The sequence below is a fragment of the Camelus dromedarius genome, chromosome 1, assembly GCF_036321535.1.
Source record: "Camelus dromedarius isolate mCamDro1 chromosome 1, mCamDro1.pat, whole genome shotgun sequence".
In the NCBI taxonomy this organism is placed as follows: Eukaryota; Metazoa; Chordata; class Mammalia; order Artiodactyla; family Camelidae; genus Camelus; species Camelus dromedarius.
In genome coordinates, this window is record NC_087436.1 from 47,979,795 (window position 1) to 48,000,655 (window position 20,861).

Consider the following 20,861-nt stretch of genomic DNA (forward strand, 5'->3'; position numbering starts at 1 on the left):
TTACAGTGCTGTGCTCCAGGAGGGGAGATGAAAAGCACATGACCTGATCCTTTTGCTTTTGATCTGCCCTCAGAAAAGAGCCTGATGAGTACTGGGTTTTGTAATAAAAATCACTTCATCCAACGTGAATGTGGGAACAACTTGATTTGTTTGGGTGAGTAAAGTTCTGGTGATCTCATTTAAACCCAGGAAGTGTTAGAGTCAGACCGTAATCCATCCTGTCTGATACCTGCTGTGCCCAGGTGTGGCTGTGTCTCTCCTCTTCCTACAGAACAAGGGAACCCAATCGCTCTAGTCTTCCAGCTACACTGGAAAGAGTCTTACAGAGACTTAACCTTTTCAAACACACAGTGACATCCCTGCCTAGACTCAAAACATGTAGCAAACATGTAACTTAGGAAATCTGATCTGGAAGGTAAAGTTTTTATTTCTTGCCTCTTCGACCAGGCAATAGGCTCATATCATCTTCCACAAATACCAAATATGAACCTAGACAAGGCTGAGTGAAGTCTTCTGCAAAATTTCTGTAAGTTCTGAAACTTGGGAGCAGGGCCTGAAAAAAAATACGGGTGTCTTTAAAATTCTGATGTGTGGGCATCATGAGGGGGGTTGATGGTGTGTACAAAAATCGCAGACATGATTTGAAATGAATTTGGTTCCAATCCTAGAAGCACTGTCTAAATTTGGGGATGAAAACTGACATGTCAATGTGACTTAACTAATTTAACATGGTGAAAACTTTAACTCAATTTGTTCAGAATCATAAACAAGTTAGACACCAAATAAATGTTTTGGTGGTGGCAGTCCGTGACACAGACATTTGGAAAAAGCACTGTAGTAGTTATGTGCCAGGTGCTCTATTGCTGTGGCTGGTGTATCAAGATACTGAATCCTCCAAGTATTCCATCTGTGTACCTCCAGGATGTTTAAAGGAAGCCATCGTAAGTTTCTCACCTTTTTGCTTTTTTACGAACACCTCTTAGTGGTGGAGGTTAACTAGGAGTGCTATAAGATATGACCTGCCGATGAGAAAAATATTGAGAGACAAAGGCAAAGAGAAGTTAGAAGCATTTAGGATGGTGTGTCACCAGCTTCATCCGATCCTCAGAAGTATCCAGTGTCACAGCCCCCACCCACCAAGAGGTTTTAACAATTTCCTGAGGGCAGTTAGGGAAAAGGTGAACTGTGGATTTCACTGCTACGAGGACAGCCTTATTGCTGTAGTAGAGACCAGCGATAACCACTTAGAAAGGAAAGAGCCTACATTTCACTTTAGATAATTTATACGCGAAAAATCACATCAGCTCTAGGAATGTAACGTGAAGGAGCTGATGACAGCACTGGAGAATGTGAATCTGAGGCTCAGCATGAAATACTTGCAGCCAGGTTGCTGGCTGGAGAGTTGCTCATCAACCAGTTTTCCTTCTTTTTAAACACATACGACGTCCTTAGTTAACAGTTGTAGGTTACAAAGGTTTATGTAGCACTTCACTGATCTTTAAAAAATCTGTTTCAAAATTATACAAAATTCTCTCTTGATCTTCAAGTTCTTTCTTTTTACATCTTCTGATGGGTACTTGTATGAGCATTTTTGTTAATTCAATGGTACAAATTTCTAACCCCGGTTGCAACAAAATCTCATTCATTAATTCATTTCTGGGCAAAATGTGGGCTGCCAAGCTATTCCAGGCATCATGTGACCACTGGGGATACAGAGATGAAAGACGATGTCCATAATCAGAGTATAAATAAGAGGAAGTATTTAACAGAGCATGATGCATATCATGGTACAGATAAGCATGAAGTGTTAGCAGAATATGGCTTGAAGGGGGCACCCAAATCAGCTGGAGTGAAGAGCCAGCCCAGAACGTTTCAGGAAAGTGAAGTTACTTGATATAATCTCTGAATGATGAGTTGGGATTATTCTGATGATGAAGTGGCTGAAGGAAAGGTATTGTTCACAGAGGAAAAACGTTTGTAAATGCACAGTCACAAGGGCGTGCGGCTAACTCAGGGCCATGCAGGCAGCCCTGTGGAGCTGGTGTGTCTGAGGCAGTGCTGGGGAGGTGGGCAGGGGGCATGTGCCATGCTAAGAACAAAACTGTTCTGCTCATCTTTATTGCAACACAGCTGCCTTCCTCAGTTAAAACAAACAAAAACAGATGGGACAGATTTTCAATTGCATCCCAAACATAGTTCTAGAAACACCTTACCGTTGGATGTGAGGGAAGAATTTTTGAAAAAAGTATAGGATTTCAGATTGACCCTAGTAAAGTGGTATGAAAAACTCTATTAACCTTCAGCTAATGAATTTTGTTCGATCGGTTTGCCTAGACTTCCTATTGACCAAAAGAGCACTCGCGTTGTCTTGAGGCAGGACGTATCTACCCCAGTCCCTGGGGCAAGCCTTGCTCTCTTAGCTGAACTCCCCTTTCCTCTTCTCCCTCCCCCAGCTCACATTTTAAAGCCCCATATTTGCTGCAAATTTCTGCTGGAATGTGAGGCCAGACACAGGGGTGTTAAAAAGAGTCCAATGCCAGTACATCTGGGGATCCTTAGTGATGAACAAGGGCCAAGAAAAGAAGCAGCAGAAATACAGAGGAGCATACTCTTTGCATAGTCTGGAAGGGCCAGTGGGATGAAGGGGAAGTGACTTGAGCCTGGAGACATGATTTCATTTTTTTTTTTTTCATCTGGTAACAAATCATCTGACCTCTCCTGCACTATTGGGAGTGTCCCAGTCACCACACCAAGCAGATGTACTGGGATGTGGGTGGTGTGGGAGACCAAAGTCTTATGTGTTTTCTTTGAGATGACTAACACATTGAGTATGTCATCGCTAGATGTACCACATTTCTAAGGCTGAGATTTGAACACTAGGGTCACACAAACCAAAGGATCTGTCATTTGGCTCAGAATTTCCCCCCTTTCCAATCTTCTGGCAAAGCATTTAAATAGGACTTTTTGATATAAGTAGATTATAAGCCAATGAATGATGTCCTTCTCTATGATGTGTTATTCGCTAGACATAAATTTCCTTTGTCTTGTGCGCTGACCTTCCTTTTTCCACGTAAAAAGAATGTAAATTGGTTCATGGGAGTAGGAGGCTAAGAAGTAAGACCATGTGTGTATTGAGATATTGATTATTTTTCAGAAGTATTATTTTAATAAACAACATATAGTCATATAATCAATGTCATCTGATGCTAAAAATATAAATACTCTCCAAGCTGGGGCTTTCCAACCTAATGGTCTTGTGAATGTCTGAAATAAATGAGAAACCTTGGATATTGTAATTTCATTTGTCAGGAAGTCAGGCAGTAATTCCCCTGGATGCTTTAACCCTATGATTATGTTAAGAGTCTTCGAGACTGGTTCAAACTCTCTCAAACATCATTTGAGATCTTTGGAACCTGATCTTTGGAACCTGTCCTGATCTTTGGAACCCAGAAATGACAATATACATGTCCTGAGCATGCTCCTTGCATGAAGGACTTCTATGTGAGGTCTACCTTATCAACTGAACATTCCAAATAAATGAAAATGAAACATGGGCACGAAGCACAGAGCCTTAGCCATTTTATAGGTTATAAAAATATCAATTTAGGATACCTAGAGAAGGAATCAGATTGGGAAATGGGAAAGAATAAAGAGGGCAAAATCACTGATTATATGAGATCCCTCTCATTCCTTTCTCTTAGTAACAGACCAGCTTAGTAACATCCGAACTTACCTCTCAGGAGTCGAAGCTCTTCATCCCATCACACATATAACTTGCATTGCAGTCCCTCCATATCTCAGGAGTGTATAATATCATAATGATCTAGTCTGAGACTCTTCACGGACTTTCCTCCAGAGGGCAAAGGCAGACATAGGTGAGTTAAGGAGGCATATTTCTGTGCTGAAACTGTGAACCATCTCTTCGTCCTACTTTATTAATCACAAAGCTTCACTCTCTGTGGCTGTTGCTACTGAGTAAACCTCTTGTTCCGCTCCTCTGGGTGATCATGTGGGAACATGCTGCTTCTCCAATGATTGCTTCTCCTTCTAGCCCACGTGGAGGATAAAATGCTGCCTGACTTCTTGTTTCTGACTCTAAATTTAAATTAACCGTTTATATTTTCAAGCAATATTTACACAGGGCTTGAAGTAGTTCTTTCTTACACAGAAATTAAGAGCCTTTTCACTGCAACTAAATATTGAGGATTACATTTTGCTGTGCTTTTTTCCCATCTTCCCAACAATAAAAGGGCACTATTTTCAATTTCACCAGCTTCCATCAACTGTTTCCTGAAAATCAGAACAGAATATGGTGAGTGGCCATTTGACTATTAGTCTAGCCTAATTCCTAGAAGAAAGAGAATTAAATGAGACTAGAGAAGCATAAAGTTTGCATGTTCTATAGTAAAATCAGCCAAGACAAGAAACATTAGCTCAATTAAATAATTGTTAGAACAATGGATTATTTTATATATATTATATATATGTATATATAATACATATATAAAACAAAATTTGGATGTTGCATTGACAGTCTGATTCTGCTAATAAAGTGAGAAAATTTTTAATCATGAAATTTCAGTCTGTATTTTTTTAACATTTTTATAGAGTAATAGTCATTTTACAATATTGTGTCAAATTCCAGTGTAGAGCACAATTTTTCAGTTATACATGAACATACATATATTCATTGTCACTTTTTTTTTTTGCTGTGAGCTACCACAAGATCTTGTATATACTTCCCTGTGCTGTACAGTATAATCTTGTTTATCTATTCTACATTTTGAAATCCCAGTCTGTCCCTTCCCACCCACCACCCCCTTGGCAACCACAAGTTTGTATTCTATGAGCCTGTTTCTGTTTTATATATATTTTAGATTCCACATATGAGTGATCTTACATGGTATTTTTTTTCCACTTTCTGGCATATTTCACTTAGAATGACATTCTCCAGTAACATCCATGTTGCTGCAAATGGCGTTATGTTGTCAGTTTTTATGGCTGAATAGTATTCCATGGTATGAATATACCATCTCTTCTTTATCCAGTCATCTTTTGATGGACATTTAGGCTGTTTCCATGTCTTGGCTATTGTGTATACTGCTGCTATGAACGTTGGGGTGCAGGTGTCATTTTGAAGTAGGGTTCCTTCTGGATATATGCCCAGGAGCAGGATTCCTGGGTCATATGGTAAGCCTATTCCTAGTCTTTTGCGGAATCTCCATACTATTTTCCACAGTGGCTGCACCAAACTGTATTCCCACCAGCAGTGGAGGAGGGTTCCCTTTTCTCCACAGCCTCTCCAGCATGTGTCATTTGTGGACTTTTGAATGATGGCCATTCTGACTGATGTGAGGTGATACCTCATTGTAGCTTTGATTTGCAAGGAAATTTCAGTCTGTGTTCTTGATACTCTTGCATGAAGCCCCAGCTCCAGGAAACCCAAGTTCTTCCAAGCATTCCTAATATGAAAACCATGAGGCATAAATTAGCAAGGAATAAGAAATTTCACTTTGAATCTCATAATATTACAGTTATCCCTCAGTATCCGCAGGGGACTGGTTCCAGGACACCCCACAGGTGCCAAAATCCAAAGATGTTCAAGTCCCTTATATGAAATGGCTTAGTACTGTTGACCCTCTGTATCCGTGGGTTCCACGTCTGTGGATATGGAGAGTCTACTGTAGTTCTTTTAAAACTATTAATTTTGATACATCATAAATGCACCTATTGAAGATTATTAAATGTTTAAAAAGATTTACTTGGAAACTAAATGTTCCTCCTTTCTCTGTTCTCAATAACCATGTTCACCTTCCCATGGGTAAATTTTGTTATTTATTTCTTCACTATACTTAGAGAACACAACCTAACTTAGCACACACACAAACAAACCCACACACATCTTCACTGAATTCTCATATTCCCATTTGGAAACTCATGATATTATAAGTGAAAATGACTTCAACTCATGAAATATTTCAAATTCACAAGGGTTTACATTTGGGCACAGCAATCTTTACCAACATGGACCTATTCTATAATCATAAAGAAGGTCTTTTCTAAACAGCAGTTTGAAAGGATGTTGTTTTCCTATCCACCTGGACATTGATACTTGGATTTTCAATGGAAAGGAAAATTTGATGCTATACAAAGAATAGAAAATAATGAAAACATACATCATCTATTTATCATACTTGATGTGGGGAAGAAGAGTACTTGTTTTGTAAAGACCAACAGGACACATGATGCAAAGAAAACTGCAAAGCTGTGCACTGCCAACAAGACGCAGGTGTACACCACATGAGGGTGTGAAACAAGCCAGCCGTGATGGGTGTGTTGACAGCTCTGAGTCCCCACAGTGTTGCTCCCAAAGTGCACTGGTGTGTTTGTTATGTGTAACTTTACCTTTTTATATAGTTTTAGAAATTCTCAAGCTCACCCCTAAGCACAGTGGCTAAGCACTAGGAGTGAAGAGGAACCTGCCTGGAAATAGTTGTTGTTGTCAGTGAGTCTCTTGCTTAGACTCATGTTGGTGTCAGGGAACCAGCCCCACTTAGACTTATGTCCATCTGGGAGATATGGTTGAGTCGTATCTCCTGTAGTCCAGACACTGTATAACACATGTACAAAAAGCGTCTTTAATCTTTGCAACAATCCTGTGTAATCCAGTGTTCCTGTCTTACCTTGCCACAGAATCACCAGGACAGTATTCATTAAAAATATAGATTCATGGATGACGTCCAGTCCTACAGAATTAGGGTCTCTATGAGGAGTCTCTTAATAAGTAGTTTTTAAAGAAACCCCATGAGATGTTTAAGGTTAGTTAAGAAAGGAAATGCTGCTGAAGGGAGGAATTATATCCATCTTATCAAGGAGGAAACTGAGACTCAGTTAAGTAACTTGTAACAATAAATTAATTGTGGGGGTATAACTTAAATTGCAGTGTAACTCCAAAATTCTTCTTACCATGTTACCTTGCTGCTGGTCATGAGGTCAGGCAAACTTGTGGGGCTGCAATGAAAATTTTATATTACAAGCATTTGATCCTGAATTTGGAAGAGCACTTGAAATTGTGTACTTTCTTCCTCGGTTTTGCGTAGGACAATTATACTGAACCAATCATAGAATTATAAAGGACTTTATAACTTATATACAAAGCTTAAAGGGCTCCAACTATGGTGTGAAAGCCCCATGGAGGCTTGACTGCATTCTGAACATGGGATAGAAGCTCTCTGTCCTATATATTACAAGTGAAGGGGAAATGGTTAAAAACAAGCAAAAATAAAAAGCCAGGTAAGTAATACGGTTTACATTTGTCTAGGTGCTGAGACCATATGGGAAGGGTTAGCTCTCCTCATTCAACCCATGATCAATAGCAGTAATGGACATGTTACAGTTGAGGATGTGGTCTATGTTCAAAGTAGAGCATTCCCCGGAATCTCCTTTCCGCTTAATGACATACAGAGAACAGGGTGGAGGAACCGAAGTTGCAAAGGACCCTGTCTTTATTTCATAGAATTATTGCTTTTTAGGATTTAAGTGAGGTTCTCTGAATACATTGGGGAGGTTAATGGAACCCTGGTGGAAATCCATCATAATTTATAATCCAGGCAGTATTAGTAGACAAGCTCTCAATTCTGGACTTTTATATCAAAAATTAAATGTCTAACAAACTTAGCCTTGAAATGAATGTGTATAAAAGGTTCTCAAAAGTTTTCCATGGTGTGCACAGCATGAACTGTTTTGGGGAATCAATTTCCAGATCCTCAACTTCCATGGTTCTTTTTCTTACAATTGTCTGGGAATATGCCTATGTTTACAGTAAGTATTTTGCTGTTTTATGGGGGGAAAAGGCAAAACTGTCACGCATTCCAAATCTTGATATACTGCATTCGCCAGAGGTAAAACATTTTTGGATGACAAACTAACGTAGAATTTGGCATATTTGTTTTAACAAAGATATTCTTAATAGTTGATCAGTGCATCCCAAACATACAAAGTTACTTTCTTTCCTTCTCTTATCATTAATTTTTTAAAAGTGAATCTTGGCCCCAGTTGGAAAGTTCTGGATATAGAACATTCAAAATAGTTGTGATGACTTGTGTGTTTTGAAATTTAACTTAATGTTTTCTAACTTTTTCAAGGAAAAGTATTTATCAATAAATGTTATGATTTATTTTAGCATTGGTATGCATTGACCAATAAAGTAGGTAAAAAGCTATTTTATTGAATCTTGTCAGATTACTGTGAACTTCATCTTATAAAATTTTTGGTGTAATCATATTAACAAAACAAACTTAAACTTATGCTGTAACAAATATGAGAAGATATATGTTTTTTCAAAATTATTTTAGGGATAACATAGGCAAGACATTTGTAGATCACTGAACTATTTGTGACTGTATGGATCATAGTTGGTGTTCAATTAATAAATGCTGAACAAATAATTATTGAATACTGAATGAATATTCAAGCAGCTGCCTTAAGAATCTATGGCACACATCCAGAACATCATGAGATATCTGAAAATTTCCCCTCAAATTTAATATAGCTCAATCCTCCTGGCCTCAGGTTCAGGAATCCTCAAAGATGCATCTAGTAAACCCCTATCCCCTAGAGGTAATTGTGGACAAAGGAAAAGATCAAATTGCACAGGCTTTGGCCTGAAGCGTACAACTGCACATTAGCCAGATTGAGTTAATAGTTCCCTGTGTCTCCTGCAGTTGGAATTTTAGGGTTTGATTTTGAAATGACCACCTCAAAGGGTAGCATATTTTGCCTGCTCACTGAAAAAGAGATCTATCATGAAATGTCAGGACGAGGGAAATTAATCTTTTCTTGAAGGACCTAGAGGAAGCCAGTCTGATCTGGTTTCCCAAATGTAACTGCCAACACTTGGCTGTGCACTCTTGGAGACCCCAGACGTGTTCCAGTCCCCTGCCCTGTGCCGCTACCTCCCTCTATCCACTGACCTCAAATGTTTTGTATTCCCACAGCTGGGTTGTCCCTTGCAGGCTTTCTTCTGCCTGCCCAGCTGATGACGTTTTTCTGGCTCCAGAAAACTTCCGAGATTGTTATAAACAGTGCTTGCGGGGACAAAGGATTGTCCCAATTAAAACAACAACAACAAAACTAGGACGGTCTTGCAAGAATCCGGATGGGTGGCTAGCCCACATGAACACTCTGTGATGTTTCTTCTTTTTCTCCCCTCATCATTAACAGGAACAATGTCATTGTTTTGAAAAGTGGGGAGTTAATCTAAGGTTTTAGTTGTGGACAAAGGTCTACTAAACTGTCAGCGCTACTGAGATACCTGAAACAGTTTTCCTCATTTAGTTACTTCATCGGTGAACTGGAGGTTCCTTAAGGGATGAGCAGTAATTGAAAAATAAGAATAAATACAACCCTACATCTAAGTCTTGATTTAACAAGACTTTTCTCCCTGCAGTTTTTAGACTAATTGGAAAAAAGTTTCAATTGATTCAGATAAGATGCAGTAACATTTTATTTTGTTCATTAGAATATTATTTATTACTTGCGTGATGAGATTTTGCTTATAACTGATTACACTGAGTTGAAGTGGACATAAAACTGTTGTCAAAAAGATGGAATGAGAAAATGTTGTTTACAGTCTTGTCAGTGTTTTCTGCCAGTTTTCTGTTTTTCCAACAGCTGCAGCAGGACATGCTGTTGGTATTTAGAGGCTTCTAGAAAGAGAAGTGGCCAAGTTTATTTTTCTGATCTCTAAATTCAGCACGTAGGTCATTCAAACACCTCCTCTGTGTGTGCATTAAACCATCGTCATTAAATGCTCTGAGTCGTGACATCTCACAGGGAGGCCTGAAAGCCAGCGCAGAGCTCTGAATCCCCAAGTTTTCTGTGGCTGAGCACATACAACTCACTTGCCGAAATTACTTAACCTGTCTTTACTTCACTGCTAAAATTTTAAATAATGATTCCAGAATTGCATATAGTAAATGGGCTTAAAAAAAAAAACAACCCTTTATACTAAAAAAGAAATGCTTTTTTCTGATAGACATTATTTTCAAGCTGTGTCCAACGTGTTCACTCTTTTTTTAGCCCATGGCATGGTGGTAATGCTAAGTAGCACTGCTATTTATGGGAACCACTGTATTTTTAGCCTAGAAAGGGAGTTGGGCAAAACTTCTTTGCTTTTTTTGGCCTGATCACGGACCGCTCTCATACTTTCTTAATTTATGACCCATCATGTGCTATTATTAGGTGTCTCAAATGAATTCATCTCCTAAGTGTGACTGAGGCTAAGTCATGAATGATTCTTCACGAAGGCGAGTGTTCCTGGATGCTCAGGCAACTGAATTTCTCATGCAGTTCTGGAACGTTTTAGTACAGAACAGGTGTATAGAAGGTCTCTCCCTAATTCTTTCACTTGACTTTCAGTCTTCCACACAGACTGTCACTGTTCCTCATACTGTTCACCTAAAATCAAGTAAATGAAGGGCCATAAAAATATACTGTTAATAATTTTCATAGGTTTATAAAGTCAGTCTTCTTATCCATTTATAAAATAAGTACCAGGGAAGCATATTACTACTTTTGTTAAGTAGAAACTTAGACTAAGGTACTCAAATATACTTTTTGTTTGTCACAAAATCATCATCAAATGGGACTAGAAACAGCCTTTGGAGGCCAAAAGCCTTTGGGAAAGTTTCTGAATGGCACTTTTATTAATGTGTGTAATTTCCCTCCAGCGGTCTGTTAATTGCCACAAGTCATCACTCCTTCAAGATCCTCTCTAACTACTTTAACCATGTGCTTTTCTTTGTCTGTCTCCCTCCCTCCCTCCCTCGCCTACTGTGATACCACTTCCAGACAAGGTAAAGGGGTTAATGTAGGAAAACCCAGTAGCAAGCTGCAGAGCCCTTCTACTTGAGTTTAAAGCTCCTTACTGAAAAATAATGCGTTAGGCTGAAAGCACGAGAATTGCTATTAATGGATCAGATCCGTATTTTCTCAAGTTCTATGTTTTTTTTCTTGCTAATGGTTACACACAGGGAAACTTTATGGCTGACTAGATCCATCCTGGGGGACACTGATTTCGGAAGACAAGGTGTGCCCTCAAATATCACTGGCTTTCCCTAAAACCTGTTTCAGTCAACCTGTCTCATCCATTCTTGATTTTATTCATTTATAAAGGCTGTTTATTGGAGCCAGAGTTCCATAACCATACTAGAAGCTGTGTCATATAACCCTGTATTTTAATTATTGAGGTTTATTTTTTGTCAAAATTTATCTTAATATGTTTGGGATTCATTCCATTCCAAGTACAAGTTCACATTAACAGTAACCTTCCATTAAAAAAAAAAATTCCTGCACACTTTTTCTGCCTTTATCACTTCTATTTCAATCCAGTTAGAAGATACATTAAGACACAGTGAAACTACGTATCTTCTAATATTTTTTCTCTCTTCCCTCTGAAAAAATTGTGAGAATTTTACTGTGGTCCCATTCAAATAAAGAACTACTGTGCATATTACTTTTGTAATAGCATCAAATATCTTCCATCTCATGTATTTTCAATTTCAGTATTTTCCATTTCCCATCAACTGAGAATGAAAAGATGAGGATGAGCCTTCCACAATTTTCTGCATAAATGAACTGCTACTTTAGCAAACAACTTGCTTTTTACCATACAGATGATTTTTTTTAGGAATGGAATCAAGTTGTTATTCTGTGAACTCTGAATTCCTTGAAGATTCGATGTGTGAGATGGCACATGTTTACTTCTGTTGAAAGAACATCCTATTTTTGAGGAAGGGAGAATAAAACTTGTGAGACATCAAATGTTTCTTGCAAAACAATTTGGTGAAATGAATGTAAATGAAGCAGAAACAAGTGAATTGTATTTCAATTAAGATGACTGGGTTTAAATAGGAAGGGAGTAAAGTGCTCCAGGGAAAGAGTGTAGCAAGTCAGGAAGTGACATTTTGTTTTGTTTTCATCAGTCTTGGACTCTTAAAAAATGGCTTGATACTCTGAAATCACCTTCATTCAGATTCTCTCTGAAGCATAATGATGGTGTCAGAATGGGACAGTTACATCCTAATTCGTTTTATAGCTTTATCTGGCTCCAACTGTAATGTAGGCATTAAACATCGCTACCGTGGAATTCTTCAAAAGCACTTTCAGTTTGAAGTTAGAGGTGTTCCTATTTTCTGTTTTCTTTGGAGGGTAAACAGCAAATTGTAATGATACTAAAAGTGTATTTTTCTTTCATGCAACATGTAAAGTTTTCAGAGTCACATGTCAACTTCATATTTTTTTCGTCTTTCTCACCAAAGATGATCAGATCTAAAAGGAAAACGTGGGGGCTGAATATGTACAGGGCACAGGGAGAAAAGGTAATGGAAGAATCAGAGTGAAAAAGTGTTGCTGGTGATGAGGTTCTTGTCTCGTCGCAGAAAGGATTCAGAGACAAGATGCAGAGGTGAAGAAATTAGGAGATAGTACACTCTCAAGGGGAGAGCGGGCAGGCTCAGGTGAGCAGCTGCCCTGAGTTTCTTTGGCAAGTTAGCTAGCTACATAGGGTGTAAAAATGAATGGGCGGAATATTCACTGGGGAGGGAAGGGTTTGGTGTCGTATTCACTGATTTTCCACCCCAACTCCACCTTCCCGAAGGGAGGAGGGACTTTTGTCCTTATTTAGTTTGGATCAGAAGTGTCATGGCATTGGTGCATGATGGGTACTTCTAATCTGCAAGGCTAATTTTATTGAAATGAGGGCATAATGAGCAAAAGGTTATATTCGGACACTGGAGATTCCTGCCTTTTCCCATCTTTCTTCGTTGGCATCCAGGGCACTTGTCACCCCAAAATGTGTGACCACTTATCACCCCTGCTTTTCTTTCTCTTCCAGGGACCCCTGTTGTTTTTATGATGTATGGTTTCCTGCACTTGGCCTGTGTCCCTCCTTTTTGCCCAGTGCATCCCCTTTTCTCTGCTCATAGTAGCTAGCTACCTGCTTTAACAAGGCAGTGTTGGGGGAGGAATAGGAATGGATGCAAAGTGAGGCCATCAAACCCCATTTCATAAGTAAGGCACTCAAACCACACTAACTGGAGGGTCACAAAAATTTTCTCCGTAGTTTTATAATCATATCATTTATGCTTGCTTAAAAATAACTACATAGCTTCTTCTTTTTTAATTAAAAAAAAAAAACGCATTACTCTGGAAATAAAAAAAATAAACTACCAAAAAAAAAAAAAAAAAAAGACTGGCAAATAAGTCTCCCTGTAAACCTGCCTCAAAATATAAGTTCGATGTGTGTGATGTGACATTTCAGTTTCTCAATTCTCAGTCTGAAAACAGGACATTTTAAGTTCCAGCAAGAACTTCTGTTGTTGGTAGATGTGACTGGTGTCCAGGTTCTTGTCCCATCCCAGAAAGAATTCAGAGACAAGAAGTGGAGGTTAAGAAAGTAAAGTGAGAATTTATTAAAGGATGGATAGTACACTCTCAAGGGGAGAGCGGGCAGGCTCAGGTTAGCAGCTGCCCCAAGTTTCTTTGGTAAGTTGGTTACATAGAGTGTAAAAATTAATGGGCGTAATATTTATTAGGGAGAGAAGGGTCTCTGGGGTCGTATTCCCTGATTTTCATCCCAACTCCACCTTCCTGAAGGAAGAAAGGATTATTGTCCTTATTTAGTCTGGATCGGAAGTGTCATGGAGTCGGTGCAGGATGGGTTACTTTTAATCTGCAAAGCGAATTTTATTGAAATGAGGCTATAATGAGCAAAAGGTTACATTCAGACACTGGAGATTCCTGCCTTTTCCCACCTTTCTTTGTTGGCCTCCAGGCCACTGAGCACCTTGAAAGGTGTGACCTCTTATCAGCCCAGAGGTTCCTGCTTTTCTTTCTCTGCCAGGGACCCCTGGTGCTTACATGATGTCTGGTTTCCTGCATTTGGCCTGTGTCCCTCCTTTCTGCTCAATTCCTGCCATTTAGCCTGCATTCCCCTTTCTCTGCTCATATCTAGCTATCTGCCTGCTCTAACACTTCCAAGAGACAAGGAGTATATAATTAGAGTGTATGTGTATATATACGTATTTTTTTGAAATAATGACTCCTTAAGTAGCCTTCTGAACATACAACTTGGTAGAGGAACGCAGCAGCAGCAGCAATCCCTTTGTATAAATTAAAGGTGCAGTAGCCCGGAGGACTATTTTTGTATGTAAGGAGCCTGCCCTTTGGTTTCCTGAGAACATGATGTAACTGGGGTTCTGCTTCTCTGACCACTGAGAACTCCACTGCTGTTCATCACTGAGTCTGGAAGGAGGACCCTGCTCCTTGATTGCTTTGTGCCAAATAGTTCATTGCCTCACACTGCTCTGGAAGTGTTTCTCCTCTGTTCCTCGCAGGCAGGAACTGTGATGAGTCACTCTTAGAAGATCTGTTCCGTAACTGGGCAGGAGATGTGTTTGAGCTTCGAGCACAGCCCTTTGTTGTTTTATTTAACCTTCTCATCCAGTTGTAGTGGATGAAAAATGGGGTGGCTAGGCTGTTTCATTTATACCTTAAGTCAGTGGCAATATAACACTGACAACTGTTTCTGAGGCCCAAGAGTCACTCTTCAGGCCTCTGCTAATGAACATAAGGTCTAAATCCTAACCCAAAAGTGATGTCAGTGAAAATATATCAATAGTGTCACCTTCATCTTTGTCACCATCAATAATCAGGATTTATAAGGTCCTCAGTTAAGTGTCACTCTGTAGACACTCTGCTGAGAACATCATTACAATGGTATATTAAAATCCTTTGAGGAGGGACACCCTGTGATTTACTTCCCATCGTGATTTGCTGCAGTAACTTTCCATGTTCCAAGATCTGATCTCCGTTGCTTTTTTGGTGGTGTTCCCCTTCATGACAGGCCTACCCTTGCAGCAGTGATAAGGAATGTGAAGTTGGGAGATACTGCCACAGTCCCCACCAAGGATCGTCAGCCTGCATGGTGTGTCGAAGGAAAAAGAAGCGCTGTCACAGAGATGGCATGTGTTGTCCTGGGACCCGCTGCAATAATGGTAAAGGGCTCAGTTTCCTTTCACAGAGGCGGTCTGGCTACCGAGTTAGGCTCCCTTCTCTTTAGTCAGATTCCTAAAGTGTAAGGAATCTTTCAAAGCTGGCAGGAATGGGATCATGCTTTGGGATATGTGGAAGATTACCTGGATCACCTCCCAAATCTTAGCTTTCCTGGGCTCTGATCATCTTCTATAATTTATAATCTATGCTGGTCTAGGATTTGCCATGTTAAAATGTTGCATGTAAATAGCCAGATGTTTTATTCCACTAAACTAAACACATAAGCGAATATGTGCAAAGGAACCAAAGGAAAGGAACCTGCTGTGATTTAGCAGTGCAGTTGTGAGTCTGTTTTCCATTTTCATACCAATTTCATACCTTGATTCTTATACTCGAGGTGTCTTCTCTGGAAGGCCCCACCCCGTGGCACACACAAATGCTGATGGAGTGACTGGTTCCTCAAAAAGGAGACAGAGGAGTCTATTCCCTGGCCTTCCCCAAAGCCAGGGCTTCGCCCAATCTCAATGAGTTTATAGGCAGATAATTCAGCATTAATGAGGAAATGGAGAACCACAGACAGTAAATGGCAGGTAAAACCATTAAGTAACTGAAGGTGATCAGGAACATACTTAGTCATATAAAACAACATCATCAGAGTCATATCCCTACACTTGTTCCTGACCCCTGGGCACAGTCCCACAGGGAGTAGCCTGGACAAGAGGTGAAAGGGAAGACAAACTCTTACCATTAGAGATGTTTACAGTGTGGATGAGGACTGTACTGCTGATTGAAAAAGGAAACTTAACATAGATGTCTGATCAGACTTAAAGTACTAATAGCTAGTAATCATTTAATACCTTACTATGGCACTATTCTAAACTCTTCACACATATTCACAATAACTTAGTGAAGTAAATTCTGTTTTAATTCCTATTTTTGCCAAAGGTCACTGGCTCTTGAGAGAGGCAAGATTCAAATCAAGGAAGCCTGACTCTGGACCAAACTGAGTAATACTCAGTCTTGATAAATACATGAATAAATGGATGGGTGAATGAAAAGATGATAGGTGGCTTCTTGCCTCATGGCGGGAGAATGCTTGGTTAAAAACCACACTTTTAGAAATGAGTAAGTCTAACTGATTACTTGACTATCTCCAGGCATCTGTATCCCGGTCACTGAGAGCATCTTAACCCCTCACATCCCAGCTCTGGACGGCACTCGGCACAGAGATCGAAACCACGGTCATTACTCAAACCACGACTTGGGATGGCAGAATCTAGGAAGACCACACACTAAGATGTCACATATAAAAGGTAGGGAGATCCATAGTTCTTTGGTTCCGACTCAGTTATTTTATTTCATTTTTATTGAAGTATAGTCAGTTTACGATGTTGTGTCATTTCTGGTGTACAGCATATTTCAGCCATACGTGAACATACATACATTCGTTTTCATATTCTTTTTTACCATAGGTTACTACAAGATATTGAATATAGTTCCCTGTGCTATACAGCATAAACTTCTTTATCTATTTTATGTATATTAGCATCTGCAAATCTAGAACTCCCAACGTATCCCTTCCTACCCCCTCCCCCTCTGGTAACCATAAGTTTGTTGTCTATGTCTGCGCTGTTTCTCTTTTGTAAATAAGGTTTTTTTTTAAGTTCCACATATAAATGATATCGTATAGTATTTTTCTCTTTCTGGCTTACTTCACTTAGAATGATGATCTCTAGGTCCATCCATGTTGCTGCAAATGGCACGATTTTATTCTTTTTTATGGCCAAGTAGTATTCCATTGTATAAATATACCACATCTTCTTTATCCAGTCATCTGTTGATGGACATTTCATTTGTTTCCATGTCTTGGCTATTGTAAATAGTGCTGCTATGAACACTAGGGTGCAGGTGTCTTTTTGAATTAAGGTTCCCTCTGGATATATGCCCAGGAGTGGGATTGCTGGATCACATGGTAAGTCTATTTTTAGTTTTTTGAGAAATCTCCATACTGTTTTCCATAATGGCTGCACCAATTTACATTCCCACCAGCAGTGTAGGAGGGCTCCCTTTTCTCCACACCCTCTTCAGCATTTATCATTCATGGACTTTTAAATGATGGCCATTCTGACTAGTGTGATGGGATATCTCACTGTAGTTTTGATTTGCATTTCTCTGATAATTAGTCATATTGAGTATTTTTTCATGTGCCTATTGGCCATTTATATGTCTTCATTGGAGAACTGTTTGTTTTTTCTTATTCAGTTGTATGAGCTGTATATATTGTATATTCTAGAAATTAAGTCCTGTTCAGTTTCATCTTTTGCAAGTATCTTCTCCCATTCCATAGGCTGTCTTTTTGTTTTGCTTATGGCTTCTTTTGCTGTGCAAAAGCTTGTAACTTTAATTAGGTCCCATTTGTTTATTCTTTTATTTCTATTGCCTGGGTAGACTGTCCTAGGAGAACATTGCTGAGATTTATGTCAGATAATGTTTTGCCTATGTTTTCTTCTAAGAGGTTTATAGTTTGTCTTATAAGTCTTTAAGCCATTTTGAGTTTATTTTTTGTGTATGGTGTGAGGGAGTGTTCTAATTTCATTGATTTACATGCGTCTGTCCAGTTTTCCCAACATCATTTACTGAAGAGACTGTCTTTACTTTATTGTATATTCTTGCCTCCTTTGTCAAAGATTAATTGAAAGTTTGTGGGTTTATTTCTGGGCAAGAAAGTACTTTAATGGTACTATTTTGACTGAATTTATTAATTCTTAATTTTGAGGATGCTATTTCTTAGAGCTCTTAAATTGTTAGAAAATATATATTACAAGAATTGCAGTACCCTGATCAACCACGTCATTTCCTAAATGCCATTTTATGTGATACTTAGAATCAATCTTTTGTACAAGTATTTCCATCCCATATCCAAGAATGAAGTGTTCCAAAGAATAAATGGGAAAATGTTTCCTACTGCATGATTGAATCAATAATTCAGAAATTTTATTTCACTAAACAACCAGATAATATACTATTCATTGAACAATTTACCAAAAATAATTAAATTCTAGTTGCATTATATATGGCCATAAAATCTTCCTTTTGTCCAAATATTTGGGAAGCCTAATCATAGTAAAAATCAAAAGTACGAAATTATTGAACCTAATTACTAATAGTAAAATTTTGAAAGTATGAAATACCTGTTTTTTAAGGAGGCTTTTTTAAAGTGTATTCTTTGGAGCAGTATTCTTTCAAGACATTCTGTGAATAAAAGAGCCCTACGGTCAAGAGTTACATAATAATGCATCTCCCCATTTTTGGAACTTTATAATAAACACTGATACATTGAAGGCTCTGAGAAGTTCAACAATGAGGAAAACTGGTTACCTTTTTTAAACACTGTATTTCCTGGTTTACTTGATCACAAAAACCACTTCCCCACATTTTCACCTTCTGCAGGGCTAGTCTCCTATGGCATATCTGATGTATTAGTCCAACCCGGAATACCAGTGGGCACATGGATAGTGCTAAAGAGATTGATGATTCCTCTTCAATTATCCTTTGTCTACACTTGCTAAAGGTCTAAGTCCTTTACTCACATCTCCTATTTCTATTTCACCAAATTTACATGTATTTGTTGGTGTATAAGTAGCCTTTTTTTTTCTTCTTCACAAGTATCCTTTATTCTGACAGGTATCTATCTTTTTTCCAGTGCTTTTTCTGTATCTTTTCACCCAGCTGTAGTAAATAATTTAAAAAAGTAAGTTAGTAAAGCTGACACTAAATTAAAAAAATATATAAATTCTTTCAACACCTAGAATCTTTTTTTTTTTAAACTGAAGTGCTGATTTACAATGTTGTGTTAGCTTCAGGTGTACGGCAAAGTGATTCAGTTATACAGAATATATATATTCTTTTTCAGATTCTTTTCTATTATAGGCTATTACAAGATATTGAATACAGTACTTTATGCTACACAGTAGGTTCTTGTTGTTTATTTTATATGTAATAGTGTGTATCTGATAATCCCAAACTCCTAATTTATCCTTCCCCGCTTCTTTATCCTTTGGTAACCATAAGTTTGTTTTCTGTCTCTGAGTCTGTTTGTTTTGTAAAGTTCATTTGTATCATTTTTTTGTAGACTCTACATGGAAGTGATATCATATGACATTTGTCTTTCTCTTCTGACTTAACTCAATATAATAATCTCTAGGTCCATCCATGTTGCTGCAGATGGCATTATTTCATTCTTTTTTATGGCTGAGCAGTATCTCATTGTATTTATGTATATGACATCTTCTTTATCCAGTTATCCATTGATGGACATTTAGGTTGCTTCCATGTCTTGGCTATTGTAAGTAGTGCTGCTCTGAACATTAGGGTGCATATAGCTTTTTGAATTAGTTGTTTTCTCCAGAGATATGCCTAGGAGTGCTATTGCTGGATCATATGGTAAGTCTGTTTTCAGTCTTTTAAGGAATCTCCATACTGTCTTCCATAATGGCTGTACCAGACTACATTCCCACCAGCAGTGTAGGAGGTTTCCCTTTTCTCCATATCCTCTCCAGCATTTATTATTTGTAGTCTTTTTCATGATGGCCATTCTGACTGGTGTGAGGTGATACCTTAGTGTAGTTTTGATCTGCATTTCTCTAATAATTAGCACCATTTAATTATATGAGTAATTTTCTGATGGCAGCTAGGAGAAATCTTATGTCGATGGCTAGTGAGCTATGTCCACGTCACACAGTGGAACTGTTGACATCTGGGATGACAGAGAACCCTTTAGACCAGGGCTGGCTCACTATGGCCCATGAGCCAAGTCTGTCCTGCTGCCCTTTTTTGTAATGTTTTATTGTGACACACACTTGCCTAAGTGAATGGGCATTAGCTGTGGCTGCTTTTACAATACAATAGCAGAACGAGGAGCTGTGACACAGATTACATGGCCTAAAAAGCCAAAATAGCCAGAAATATTTCAATCTAGCAGGTAACAGAGAAGCTTGCTGACTACTCCTTTATCCAGGTTACACATCAACCTGACTGTGATGTGCTCTTTGCTGACTTGATCCTTTTTACAGAATTAAATACTTAGTTATGATAGGTTTTTGGTTGACCCTGGGGTATGCCCTTGCTCTGTTCTGCATCACAGCTCTTTATAGACTTCATTTCTCAGGCTCCCTGTCAGATGGCTCCTGGCCACGTAGGTTTGGCTGTGGTGGGAGACTGAGAAGCAGAGGAAAGAAAAAGTTAGCATATTCTCTCTGCTTCAGGGAGTGTTTCTGGCAGAGCTGTACCTCCCTGGGGCTTCAGCTCCTGCCAGGTGGGCCTGTTGGGATTCCAGTCCCAGCCCCACTGCCCGCCCCCACCATTCTGACGTCACCTGCTCCTTTGGATCCCCCGGCCTAAATGTGGCAGTGGTTTCCTGCTGTGTTGCTTCACCATATTCTGGGACGTCTTAGCCCTGCAACTCTCTGCCTGTGTGACAGGTCTCTGCATTAGTATCTTCTCTTTTGAATACTCAGAGTTTCCGTTTTCCTGGCTAGACTGATTCGTGGTCTTAGGCATCACTGGGGATTTCAGCCTTCTCTTTGAATCAGAGTTTGTTTATACCTTCCAAGAAGGTATCAAATTAATTAAGTAATGTTTTTTTAAACTGTTAGTTTCAACTTTACTTGATTTTCCAATTAATTTTTTTTGCAAATTTTTAAAATTTACATATATGTACTATTCATTGTTTCTAAGAACCTTTAGAGCTTTAACTTTTTAAACTTACCTAGTTATCAAAGGAATAAAGCCAATCACAAAACAGGAAT

At 38.8% G+C, this 20,861-nt stretch overlaps 1 protein-coding gene across 1 annotated transcript in view; it reads left to right on the forward strand.

Moving 5' to 3' along the window:
* The window catches only part of DKK2 (dickkopf WNT signaling pathway inhibitor 2), a 101,556-nt gene that overhangs the window by 75,647 nt on the left and 5,048 nt on the right, over nucleotides 1-20,861 (forward strand). Inside the window, exons 2-3 of the mRNA XM_010999055.3 lie at nucleotides 14,906-15,056; nucleotides 16,212-16,367. Coding sequence (XP_010997357.1) covers nucleotides 14,906-15,056; nucleotides 16,212-16,367 — 307 coding nt within the window. The remainder of the gene's footprint in view (nucleotides 1-14,905; nucleotides 15,057-16,211; nucleotides 16,368-20,861) is intronic.